A 13,193-nucleotide genomic window follows, 5' to 3' on the forward strand; every position below is an offset into this window, starting at 1 on the left:
GTGACTAAATAGAGTCACAGTTTCTAAAATTTTCTATTCAAATACCATTCCAAATATTGATAAAAAAACATGGTTTTTTGTCTAAAAATCTTCAGTAATCAGCCTGTACTTTGCAAATTCCCGTGACTTGGTAACACGTATAGGCATCTGTGTTTATTAATTTTGCGGAAAAGACCTATTTTTCATTCGTTACATATTACGGGCACGATCATTTAAAATAAAAACAGCTACAAAAATCGCATCATACGTTCTCAGGTGATACGGTATAAAAGAGAGGATATCAATTCGGCTTTATATATATTTTTTTTTCGAATTAAATGACATTATTAAAAAGAGAAGCCATAGATTTTTTTATAAGCCTGCAGGCAACATTCAGGAAGCACAATATCGTCTAAGTCATATATACCAACATCTATGTTACTTCAAGAAATCAGTCATTTATAAACCGATTTGGAAAATTCTCATTTTGTTTAGAATTACTTCCTATTCGGTCCCATTTAGAAGCAAATTTTCTGAGAAGTAGTTTTTTTATTCAAAATAAGATGAGAGATTAATTGAAAATACTGAACTATTTCAAAATATTTCTTAAACATATTATATTTGAGCAATAAAGTCGTTTCTCGTTTATGTGTTCGTACCTATATGTTTATCTATACCTAAACCAACTTACAGTTTCGTCAGTGTGAAATTTGTGCGTAAAAATTAGGGACCGTTTCAAGGAATCTAAATTACGTTTAACGTTATTATAATAATATTTATTAAATATGTAAAATATTTTAATTATTAGACAGGAAACAAGTTTGGACACAGAAATTGATAACAAAGTACTCAATTTTTTATTACAAAACCTTTAATATTTAGGTAATTTCATACAAAAGCTTGCATGCCTAATCGATAATAAATAAATCATTTACTTGTTAATTCATTAAACGTAGACACACACTTATCCCTATTCTTCAGAATACAAAGGTAAACAAAAAAAAAGGTCGCTTATATGCTATCGAACATCAAATTCCATCGAAAACAGTGAGTTGTTTAACCATAAAAGCTTTACAAAATAGACAGACAGAGTGACTTTCGCATCTTTCATACCAAGGACTATAAAGAAGATTAAAAGCTTTTTTGTAAAATTATAATTCACCAACAAAACATTATTTAAATGTAACAAACCTCTAGGTAATGGAAGTCATTTCTGAGAATTGCCGAGACGGTGTCAAAATGACTTAAATTTAAGAAAGGTAAGCTCATCATAATTTTCATCTTCATAGTGATAGCAAAAATTTTCATAATGAAATCGAAAAAAAAATGATTACGTAACTTGATGTTTAAGCAGGATTAATATTTACTTAGATCTAAACGAATTTAACAAAATAATTCTGATTTTTCTTATTGGCGAAAAGGAACATACTCTTTTTCTTCTATCCAAATGAAAATTAAATCAAAAATAATAGTCGAGTTTTTTTTATAATTCTGTAAATAGTAAAACTATAAATGAATTGTTTTTAAAGGCTATTGAATATCATTAATTAAGTTTTCTTATAAGACAAATATACTTGTAACGTTAATTGAACTAATTTAATTGAAGTCAACAAAACAGACAATAGTTTAATAATTTGAACATTTGATCATAAAAATACTGTTGATTATGTGAAGTTGTTATTATAATATAATATATATTGTGTATATAAAAGTCAACTAATATAATATTACAAAATCCTATGATAAAATTTATAAAATAAGTTTTAAACTTTCAAAGCTCAGACAAATCTACAAGGACAGCCATCTTTCTCAGATAACTTGCAATATTAAAAGTATATCGGATTATTTACTTCGCAATAATATGATTCTATTCAAAATAAAAAATAAAAGCCTCATATTTATATTGGAGCTCATCTTAAAAAGATTTAACGTAATATTTTTTTCTGTGTACTTTATATTCAGTTCACTATGTAATTATTTCTAGTAGGGCATTATTTTTTTATAGATGGTAAGGCAAAAGATCAATGCCATAATCAGTCATAATATTTCAAAGACCATACCAATAACTCAGATAATTTTTTTTTGTTCAGGCTTTGTCAATGTGACTCAATTTCAATGTCACACCGTGCTCCTTCTCCCTCCACAAAGCTCAAAGCTTGATTACATTTTATTGAATTTCATCAAATTTACGTACGCTCCAATTGTGTAATCGATGTTCAATAATTATGTAACATTTGTACGAAACTGTTATAGAATATTTTTACTTTTTTCCCGTGTAATGAATAACCAGTGCTTAATTTACATAATAACTAAATTTGAAAACGTAGGTTAGTGGTTTGAGAAAATAATTAAAAAACTGCACATTTAATTTTCCTGAAAATTCTGGTGCATTTTGCAGAAACTTCTATTAAAGTAAGAACACAAAATCCAACGGGGAAGACATTAACGAGTGAAGACTGCTAAAAGTTTTAACTTCTGTTTAAGTTCAAACTTTCAGAAGTTTTATGTTTGAACTTTAATACTTTCAGCAAATAATTATGCAATTGTATTGCGTAACTATTATAGCTGTATTAATATGATCGAAGTTTCACAAACGAGTTTTCTGGTCTTATTTAATCTAAGAAAATATTTAAATTTCGAATGTATTCTATTGATTGATTATGATGATATTTTTAATGTTTTTTACACCTATAAAGATGTATCACTTCGAATATTACCTACATCAAATCTTAATTTTAAGAGTTTTGTGATAAGTCGATGGTGGATTTTTACAATAAAGCTTAAAAAAATGTTATAAACATTATAAACATACATAATTATAATAAGCATTATAAACATATATAATTGGTATATTTCATCAATATAATAATGAAAATATTCGGAGATCTGTAGCTAAATATAATTTAAAAATAATTTATAATATATATTGTAATGATTAATTTTATTCTTCGAAACAATTTAAATGAAGAAGAAGAAAATTTATTGCTGATTCTAATTGTTTAACCGATTCATAACACACTTTTAAACGATATAAATAATAATTTGAAAGTATATTCCAGAAAAAAATTTATTAATTGTAAAAATTGTGATAAGCAATTCAAAGCCTTGTTTATATTAAATTTGTTTAAATGGTACCTAATGTCAGACCTTAGGTAGAGTTTCAAATAAACGCTGCGGTAATTTTCGCAAATTCGTAAGAATCTGATTGGTTGTATAATCTTACGGATATAGTATATCCATTTCTATAAAACTCTTTACAGAAAGAGCACCTATATAAATGCACGTCTGTAGTAAAGAGGGTAATGACTTTGTAATAAATGTTCAGGGAAGTTACTCGGTAGCTCAGTTGTTAGTATATTATTACAAACTCAGCTCAATTTAAATCCTTTTCGCTTACAAATATATATTCAGCTCTGATATATCTAATCCTAGATATTGGTCTTGTAAATTTGCTTTAAAATTTGATATTTCAACACTGAAAACGGTCTTAGTCAAATTCACATATTTAAACTTTATTATTACATAATATTGAACTATTCAAAAAATATGAATGGTTTCTGCTGTGTAAAGTATGTATTAAACGGTTCTGTAGCTTTTATGTTCCATCAACTTTTGCACTTAAACATATGCGTCTAAACAATTTCACAGAAAAGGCTCTTTCGTATTACACAAATATCAATATCGAGCATTCTATCTCTCTTGACTTCGACGTGAGTGAGAGTTAAGTTTTATTGAAAAGTTGTAATTGCCTTAACCCGTGAAAGATAAAGCTTTAAGGGTAAAAAGGGATTCTTTGATGCTAAAACTTCGTCTAAAATGAGTTAAAGTAAACAATTTTATTCAAAGAAATAAAATTCGAATGACATTCAAGTGAATATATACTTTTTACAGAAAAACATTGTTATCAAAAAGCATACGTAAACTAACATTCCTTGACCTAAGAACTATGCCAACTACCGATATACCCGACGACGACAAACATTTATAATAAATATCGTGTTAATACCAAATAAGCGCGAGATTTAAAAAGCAAACAAATATTTTTTTTTAAATATTGTCTATGAATTTATTGGCCTGAAATTAAAAAAAAAATGAAATGAACTTACCGATTATTGTTTTGGCATCCGATACAAGTTGCACAACACTATCACTGCACTACCACTTCACTAGCAGTCGTGAGTAAGGTTCGCGCGTTGAATCGCTACTGGTTAGGAACGGGCGGGCGGCCCGCCCTCATCTTATCAGGGGCCAAGTGTTAATCTTCTAGCGGTCATCGAATGAACATTTTTATCTTTTATTTACTAATTGAGAATATATTTGTAATGATTTCTTAGCTAATGTTTAGAATAGAACTAGAAAAATACAATATTAAAGTGTTTGTATTAAAAAAATACTAAACAAGTAAAAATATGAGATGAAATTTACCTACTTCAAATATATTGCTGCATGTTCAGTTACCTCAACTGAAAACGTAAATATTTGTTGATTTTGTAAAATAAGATGTATGAATGCCTTACTTGACTGTAAGTAGAATACACAAAAAAAGATATATTTTCTTAAAAATCGTTTAATACTTTGATAAATGTTATAAGCACTTATAACGTTATTACATCTGTCTCAGTATTATTACTGTAACAATATAGTAAAAATAATAATACATTAATCTTAATGTATATTCGTATGTTTTATACTCAGTAAAATACTGTAAAGATATGTTATTTTATTTATTTCGTGGAATTGGTGTAGCTTAAGGCAATGAATTTTTTTAATTTTCTTTTATTTTTGGAATACCGTATCATACCATAATATTAATAAATTATACTATTTTTGTTTTTTTATAATTTTATTTTAATTGACACATTTTAAGCTTGTCTAAACTCGAAAGAGGTAGTGCCTCGATCAATATTGTCCGCTATTTTTTGTAAAACACACCACACATTATCCCCGAGGACCCGCTGTTGTCGTCAATTGTTTCAGTTGGATAGCGCCTCGTAAACATGGCTTAATGATGACATGTCTGCATAGATGTTATGTTGCACCCCGGGAACTAAAGAGTTATTTGTTGGTAAACATGTTTACACGAGATTTTTATCAGGACCTTTTCATGACTTTTTCGTTCCCATGTTTACGACTAACTTCATCAAAGATTACGGTCATTATATTATGTTTTGTTATCGATCATTTATTTTTATTAATTAACTGCGATTAACAAATAAGAGTAGAGAATATATCAGTGCCGTTTCAACGCAACGTTTAGGTGTAATCTTATTTAAAAATATTTATTTTTGTTAAGGAAAAAAAAAACAATGTTAAAAAGAGAAATAAATTCCTTTATTAAAATAAGAATTAATAACATTAAATGCTTAAATTTATGCAAATATGAACTAAAACAAGTTACTGTGACGATGTGAACGGTGCCTTATCACAGATACAAGATTGGTTTAAAGTAAATAATTTGGTTTTGAATACTCAAAAAACAAAATGTGTAGTTTATACCCACCCAATGTTAGAAAGCAAAATTATAATATATCTTTAAGCGGTGGTCCGCTTGATGTAGCCGATACTACGGTGTTCTTGGGAATAACATTGGATTCCAGACTTCAGTGGAGTCACCATTTGTCGTCCCTAACAGGGAGACTCAGCTCCGCAGCATACGCGGTTAGAAAAGTTAGACAACTAACTGATATTGATACCGCGATATTAGTTTATTTTGGTTATTTTCACAGTATTATGTCATATGGCATATTACTTTGGGGTAACGCTGCAGACATTGAATCTGTCTTTATTTTACAAAAGAGAGCAATTCGGTTTATTTATAATCTTGGAGCTAGAGACTCTCTTCGGGATGTTTTTAACAGAGTAGGAATACTCACTGTTGCGTCGCAATATATTTACAACAATATTATGTATATTCACAGTAACATTGATCACTTTGATAAAATCAGTGATAATCATTGTATATGCACTAGAAGTAAGGATAAGCTTATAACGCCAAGTTTCCGACTCCGCAAAGTCAATAAATCTTTCTTGGGGCAAGGTATCCATTTCTATAATAAAATTCCGCAGACATTTTTAACTTTACCGTCTCGTAAATTCAAATCGTTTATAAAAAATACATTGGTGAAAAAGGCGTATTATTCGATACAAGATTTTGTAGATGATAAAAAAGCGTGGAATTAATACCTGTTGACTTCCAGGCAGGATATATTAATTTAAATAATTGTATTAACTAACGTGACTGTATTTTTTTAAATGCTTATTTATTTATTTATTTATTTATTTGAGCACGCTAACAATATATATATTTAACACACTTACATAATTTCAGTAGTAGACAATCATGTTCTTAATATATACATCAATAACTAGCGTACATGACTTAATTAAATACTTTTAAAATGTTAAAAAAGAGTAACTACTGAGTTTCTTGCCGGTTCTTCTCGGTAGAATCTACTTTCCGAACCGGTGGTAGCTTCACTTAATTGTTAAATGACGATGCAAAAGTGCTTGTTAAAGCCCACTTGAATAAAGTATACTTTGATTTTGATTTTTGTATAAATCTTGACCGCGTGGAATGGTGCCAAGAAATGTTAAATATGAAAATTATCCCCAAAAATATTTATATTGCTTAGCTAAGTTCTAGAAGCTACCTAGAAGTTCTAAAACTTGAATTAAACCTTCAACCTTCTTCCGTTTCGTTTATGTAATTGAACCTTAAAAATTTCATATCATAATATTGTCATATTAGTTTCTAATTGTATTAAAATTACAGACAATTATTTTATAATTCTTTACACCGAAACGAGAGTACCTTTGTAAAATCAGCCTCTTGTAACAAACCGCATATTCATCCTTATACACCCGTGAAGCTAGAATTACCCTAGTACGACCAAATATTAACTATCATTATTAAGTTAGAACTCGCATAAGATTATATTTGTAATATCCTTATGTCTACATAAAGAAACATTTCGATTTTGATTAAATTATATGCCATTTAACGAAGAAATTTCGGTGTGATGTTTACTATTAGTAGCTTTATTCAAACCCCTTTGTGAAATTATCATCTACTTATAATTTATACAACCAAGCATTACAAAATGTAAGCACCTAAAATATGTTTTAAATATATATTTAATGAACACTTTCATTTCTTATTTTAATATCAATTACGTCGGAAGTTTTGTAGAATTAGTGCCGTAAATAGCCTTTTCTGCGCCCTGTGCGAGCTTCTATAACTTCGCCCTATTTAAGCAGACCCTTTGCCTATTTTACTGTCGCATTCACTAAAACTTAAACGCAGGTTCACTACTGCAAATGCATTGCCCATTAACGATAAACACTAAACACAAATACGCTCGTGCACTGCCAAAAAATTGCGGGCAATGTATGATTTTAATGATACTAGCATGTAAGTACGTTTGTATTGGAATCGAGTTCTAGGGGCTCAGCGGAATCTTAACAAGAGCAAAACGAAAAAACAATAGTCCTGCTCATTCTGTCTATTCTTGCGCCCCCGAGAGTCTACGCCCGGTGCCTGGACCCCGGTGGCACCGCCCTATTTACGCCACTGTGTAGAAAGAAGGCTTGCACTAGAAAATAAATTATAACTTAACACTGTTAATCAAACAATTCTCTATGTACGAAATAACAGTATATCTCTAAATTAATAAGCTCGATGATTCGTTAATGAGTTAACTATGAAAATAGTAGCTGCGTAGGAACAAATTATCTTGTTCACCGATGTTGATATTTTCCTCACTCCTTAATTATGTTCTCTTAATAGTAATGAAGATAAATATCTAGCCATAATGACGTTCGTCCGAGGTTATACTGTGTGGCATAGATATTGTTTACAGTTGTGATAATGAAATATCGATAATTCTTTCATATTAGGCTTTAAAGATTAAAAATAAAAGATCACGAACCTTTTTGTTATTGAAATAGAAATACCTATTAGCCCTAGAAATGTTTCTCTTAAATATAACACAATGATCTTTATTCTTTATTATTTTCTGCCGGAAAGAAATTCTGCTAATAAAGTGACATATACCAATATCGATTTACAATTTTGCAAAACTAATGCACGTAAGATAATTTATTCGCTCGCTACACTTCTAATAGCGTTTAATGGAGCATCAATACAATTAACGTGTTCGACATAGGGGTCCCATAAAATTAATAACTCTCCCTAAAAATGGACGTATCAAATAACGGAATTCTGTCTAATCAGTATATTAGCAAAGTATTTTATACATTGCTAATATATTTAATATAAGTACAGAATGTTCCCAATATCAAGTTTTACACAAAGTATTGATTTTCTGTAAGGTTTTACATGCCTTATTTATCTTCTTTAATCACAAACTCTGCCCCAGTCTGGATTTGATCACTGAGTTACTAATACTACTTTTTATTTTAGTACCAAACATAATAAAATAATAAAATATAATAAACACACGTTCAGTATAAAATGATACAGGTTAGCTTTACAAACGATTCCTGTAAATAGATTCCCGAAACTTACACCACGCGTATTTATTTATCGAAATAAGGTCGAAATGAGATTTAACCTATATGAAATTCGTGAAAACGTTCCTTTTGATTGAGAATGTCAATAGGTAGGTATGGGGCGGAAGGGTCGATATACATTTCAAGAAGTGAAGAAGGGTATTGTATGGGACTCATTTAATTAATCTTAACTGAAAGTGTTATTTACGAATTACCTACATTAATAAACTTCCTTGACTGGAAAATATTGCTCCGATAAGGTTTTTTTCATATCAAATAATTCCTTATGATTGAAATTCTACATAATTGTTCATTAAATAATAATTATCTACGAGTATATTTACGGTAAGATAATAATACAAAAATAGGCAATAAACATAGCTACGAAGTTAATGTACATATATTATTTACAATGTCAGCTGTTTCTATTAAAAGTAAAAAAAAAACTTAATATTTACTCAATACTGTATGAATAGACATCAATAATACGACAATCTATATTAAAATCTACGTCACACGACTATCACTCTAACACTAAAGTAATTAAGGCTAAGCTCGTGTACACGCACTATCTATAATTTCACGGACGAATTCTTGTTTTAATTAATGATTGAAATCACCCAAAAACAAGTAGCGTCGCAGTTACAGATGCTGTCTGTGCCCGAGAGATAACCCTGCGTGTTTCTTGGGTCAACCGTCGATAGCCGTAGACGTTACTGGAAAACAGGGTATTACTTAAACAATCCGAAAAGGAATATTATTTTTATGTCATTGCCGGATTCATAGACATTCAATTACCAAGTAGTGTTTGTTCTTAAAAATCTCAATATTTTAATGCATTATAAATATTAATTACCAGTTCTCCGACACATGAACCGTCATCCATTTCCTATTTGTATATTTCTATGTGCAGTGCACGTAGCAATTGTGCACAGACTATTAAACTTTAATTTTAGTTAGTACTTGGATATGTTTTTTCCAAGTTTCGCACAAAATGGGCTATATCAGTTTATCGATTTAATCAAATAAACATGTTGTATCTATCTCAATAATATTCGTGATATTAGACGTTTTTAAATTTGCCCAAATATTAAGAATTCATATAACAAAACATTAGTGGAACACCCCACGGATACAGGGCGTGTTTCTCATGATATTTTGATTTTTTTATAGCTTTATATTTACGCTCCCGGAAGTTCAAAGATTTTTTAAAGATATTATAAAAAACAATATTAATGTTTTAATAACATTACATAATTATATATAAAAATAAGCGTTACTTTCGTAGTTTTTTTGGGCCTTTAAGCTTAATCAAACATATGATGTTATACCTATAAATTCAATTTTCCTCATAGGGTTGTGTATGAGTGAAAATTTTGCAGAAACTACACGATTGATATTTTCGCTAGAGGTAGTCTGACGAATAGAGAAGAGTTAGAATAAGTCTAGAATAGGTAATTACCGATAAGTTTTAGTATATAAAATATAAAGGAACCATTCTTTGTAAATACATGTAGATATATTTATATACTTAAAATGAATCAGTTATACAGTTTTAAGTTGAAATATGGTAAGATAATTACAAATTAGTATTTGCGGTAGGGTTATACCACAACTGACGAGTATTTCGCTTCACCATTGCTTATCTTTTATATCGATAGCGATTTACAGTTCAATATGAATAGATTAATTCCTTTTTTTAATTGAAGCGCTGGCTCTAATTCATGACACGCTAACCTAACCGAACCGCTGCCTGCTTCTATAAGGACCTGTTGGACGCCGATCTGTTACACGGTCAAGATAAACTTGTAACTGCTTTTAGTAATCATATGAGAAGAAGCAAAGAAGTCAGTAGTATTAAAACATTAAAAAACCCTTCGGAGATAGACATATACATAGGTAAATAAATATTTTCAGTTTAATATATTTACCGTAAAAAATGAATGATTAAACTACTATAATCGATACTCATTGAGTCAGAGGTTTAAGCGTAAGGGCCCAGTTACAAATGTACTATTCAATATTTAATTTATTCTTATGTATAATCTGTCCGCTAAAACTCGCGCAACTTTTTGTTTCGGACGCCCGACATTGTATACGACGAGTCCGTCGCAAGTGAGCGCTACGTATTTCTACTTTTACTGTTTCTTAATACGATCACCGGAGCCCATAAAGTTTATACAAAATTTATTAAAAACCTTATGTCGGTCTATTAATTTGAATCAAATAGTTAAAAATATACTTAATATTGCTGAGATGACCAAGTGGTTAGAACGCGTGCATCTTAACCGATGATTTCGGGTTCAAACCCAGGCAAGCACCACTATATATATGTGATTAATTTTGTTTTTATAATTCATCTCGTGCTCAGCGTTGAAGGAAAACATCGTGAGGAAACCTGCATGTATCTAATTTCATGGAAATTCAGCCACATGTGCATTCCAGCAACCCGCATTGGAACAGCGTGGTGGAATATGTTCCAAATCCTCTTCTTAATGGAAGAGGAGGCCTCATCTCAGCAGTGGGAAATGTACAGGCTGTTACTTTACTTTATACTTGATATTATTTTCAAATCACTGTGAGCATTATTTATTTTATAAAAAAGGTGATACTCATGGTCATGGAAGGATGATGATAAAAACACTAAATATTCAAAAATATTTTAATGTTTACACATTTTCTAAATTAACATTGATTCCTACATTATTATTTTCAAAAATTTTACCAAACAGTGAACTATACAATTCATCACAACTCTCGTCATTCCATTTGATTGATTTTTCTGGAGCCATGTAGCTCACCAATGGATTATGTACAACATATTTAATTTTACGTCCTTTTGTAGCTCTCGTATCTACTTTCCTTTTCATCTTACTTCTCATTTGCTGTAACGCTATCCACTGCCGACTGAGCTGAACAGGGTCAGATACATCTGCTGACTTACATTCAATCAACTCTCTGAGTAACTGATGATAGAAATCACTGTCATCGAATATTTCTGGTATATACTCATCATTATCTTTCCTGTCTCTCGATACAGAATTCACATCCACTCCATTTTGATCATTATTATCTGATTGAGAAGCTTCCTTTTTGTATCCAATTATGTCATATTCGGATCGTTTCAACTGTGTTCTACGAATAAGTTTATCTCTATCAGATAGAATGTAAGATATCTGCTGTAATATTGTGTTTGTCGGAGTATTTTTAATGTTTGCAGCTGTCGCTAGTCTAGTTTTCTCATTCCATTTTTGAATTGTGGAATCCCTAAAGGTTTTGAAAACTTTATGACAAGTTGCAATATCACTTTCATAATCAACAAGTTTGCGTTTCTTTTGTGTGGTTTTCTTTTGGACATTTTGTTTTTTGTCTTGAATGACATTCTCTTCAGTATCTGTGTCAGAAGGTATTTCTTCATTATCTGTGTCACTTGGAATCTCTTCATCACTTTCATCCTTTGGTGCTTTCTGTTCAGTTTGTTTTTTATTCGAAATTGACTTTGTTTCTGGAAACTTATTCAATAATAAATTTTGCAGAACTAGAAATCTGAAACAAAGATAAAGTTTAAATGAATACATGCTATATTTTCCTAAATTTATCAAATTATATATGAGCAATAACTTGCATGTCTACGCTTAAAAATAACTTTAACAAAAAATAAAAACTACAAGATCTCAATGTTAAATAATATTTTAAAAGTAATGTGTTACTCACTTGTCCAATACATTTGCTACATTATGTACAGTAACGCTTGCCTCATCTACAAATTCATTACAAGACTTTAACTCATTATAAACATCATTAAAAGGCATCCTGTTTGCGGTGTTCATGCACCTTTGCAAGTGTATTCTCATCTCTAACAAGTTCTCCCATATGAGAAGTTGATTTCTAACACATGTGCCTTTCTTGGCTTCTTCAGACATATTTTGCTTCTTAACATGCTCAAATTCTTCTTTGACTGGTTCATCCATTTGGCTAATGTCATAGCCTTCACCTTCATCTTCCTCATCGTCGTCATCGTCATCGTCGTCATCATCATTCTCTTGATTATCAGTTTCATCTGACTCTTTATCAGACCCATCCGAGTCTTCATCTCGACTGTTCTCAAGTTGTTTTAAACTATTTGTAATATTGTAATCATCACTTTCTTCTTCACTATCGTCATTCGATATTGACGCTTTGGATAGCTTCTCTGAGATGCTGGCATTATGAGTGTTAGTATCATCGTTACTTGAACTCCCATCATCCGAATCCCCTGCATCTATATCTTTCCGCGAAACAACTTGACCTTCATATTTTTTACTAATTTCACTCAACAAATTCACGTTTCGTTTCCTAAAATCACTAATGGCAGCCTCATCTTCACTATCCGAAGAACTCAAATCATTCCGAGAAATTGTGCTGGGTTTTGTATTAAAAACATGATCATCTTCTATATCAGCTCGTGGTTTCACAGTGAGTGCATCGGCGATTTTATCCGATAAAATGGATTTTGGTGTCTTTTTGTTTTTTAATTTCATTTTCGTGTTTATTACAAACTTAACCAACAAATTTTGACAACTTTGACATATCGCTTTAAAATGTGCTACACATAGGATTAGGGATGACGATTATCGACTGCCCGATAGTATCGATATAAAAACCAAAACATTGAAAAAAGTCGAGTCGTAATTACTATCTAATAAAGACTATACAGAAAATAA

The 13,193-nt window shown here is 30.4% G+C and overlaps 2 protein-coding genes across 4 annotated transcripts in view; both read right to left on the bottom strand.

The window, feature by feature from the left end:
- The window catches only part of LOC124537274 (adipokinetic hormone/corazonin-related peptide receptor variant I), a 60,113-nt gene extending 55,915 nt beyond the window's left edge, over positions 1-4,198 (bottom strand). For 2 of the 3 annotated variants that reach the window (XM_047114053.1, XM_047114056.1), the window contains exon 1: positions 4,086-4,198. The gene's annotated coding sequence lies outside the window, so the exon portion shown is untranslated. The remainder of the gene's footprint in view (positions 1-4,085) is intronic. The other variant, XM_047114054.1, reaches the window with a different exon arrangement.
- Positions 4,199-11,141: 6,943 nt separating this feature from the next.
- Positions 11,142-13,095, bottom strand: LOC124537462 (protein AATF-like). The gene is made up of 2 exons (XM_047114316.1): positions 12,205-13,095; positions 11,142-12,036 (listed from the first exon to the last, which is right to left on the bottom strand). The coding sequence occupies exons 1-2, from the start codon at positions 13,008-13,010 to the stop codon at positions 11,160-11,162; spliced, it is 1,683 nt and encodes a 560-aa protein (XP_046970272.1). The 5' UTR covers positions 13,011-13,095; the 3' UTR covers positions 11,142-11,159.
- Between the last annotated feature and the right edge of the window lie 98 nt (positions 13,096-13,193).

Source organism: Vanessa cardui, chromosome 18, assembly GCF_905220365.1.
Source record: "Vanessa cardui chromosome 18, ilVanCard2.1, whole genome shotgun sequence".
In the NCBI taxonomy this organism is placed as follows: domain Eukaryota; kingdom Metazoa; phylum Arthropoda; class Insecta; order Lepidoptera; family Nymphalidae; genus Vanessa; species Vanessa cardui.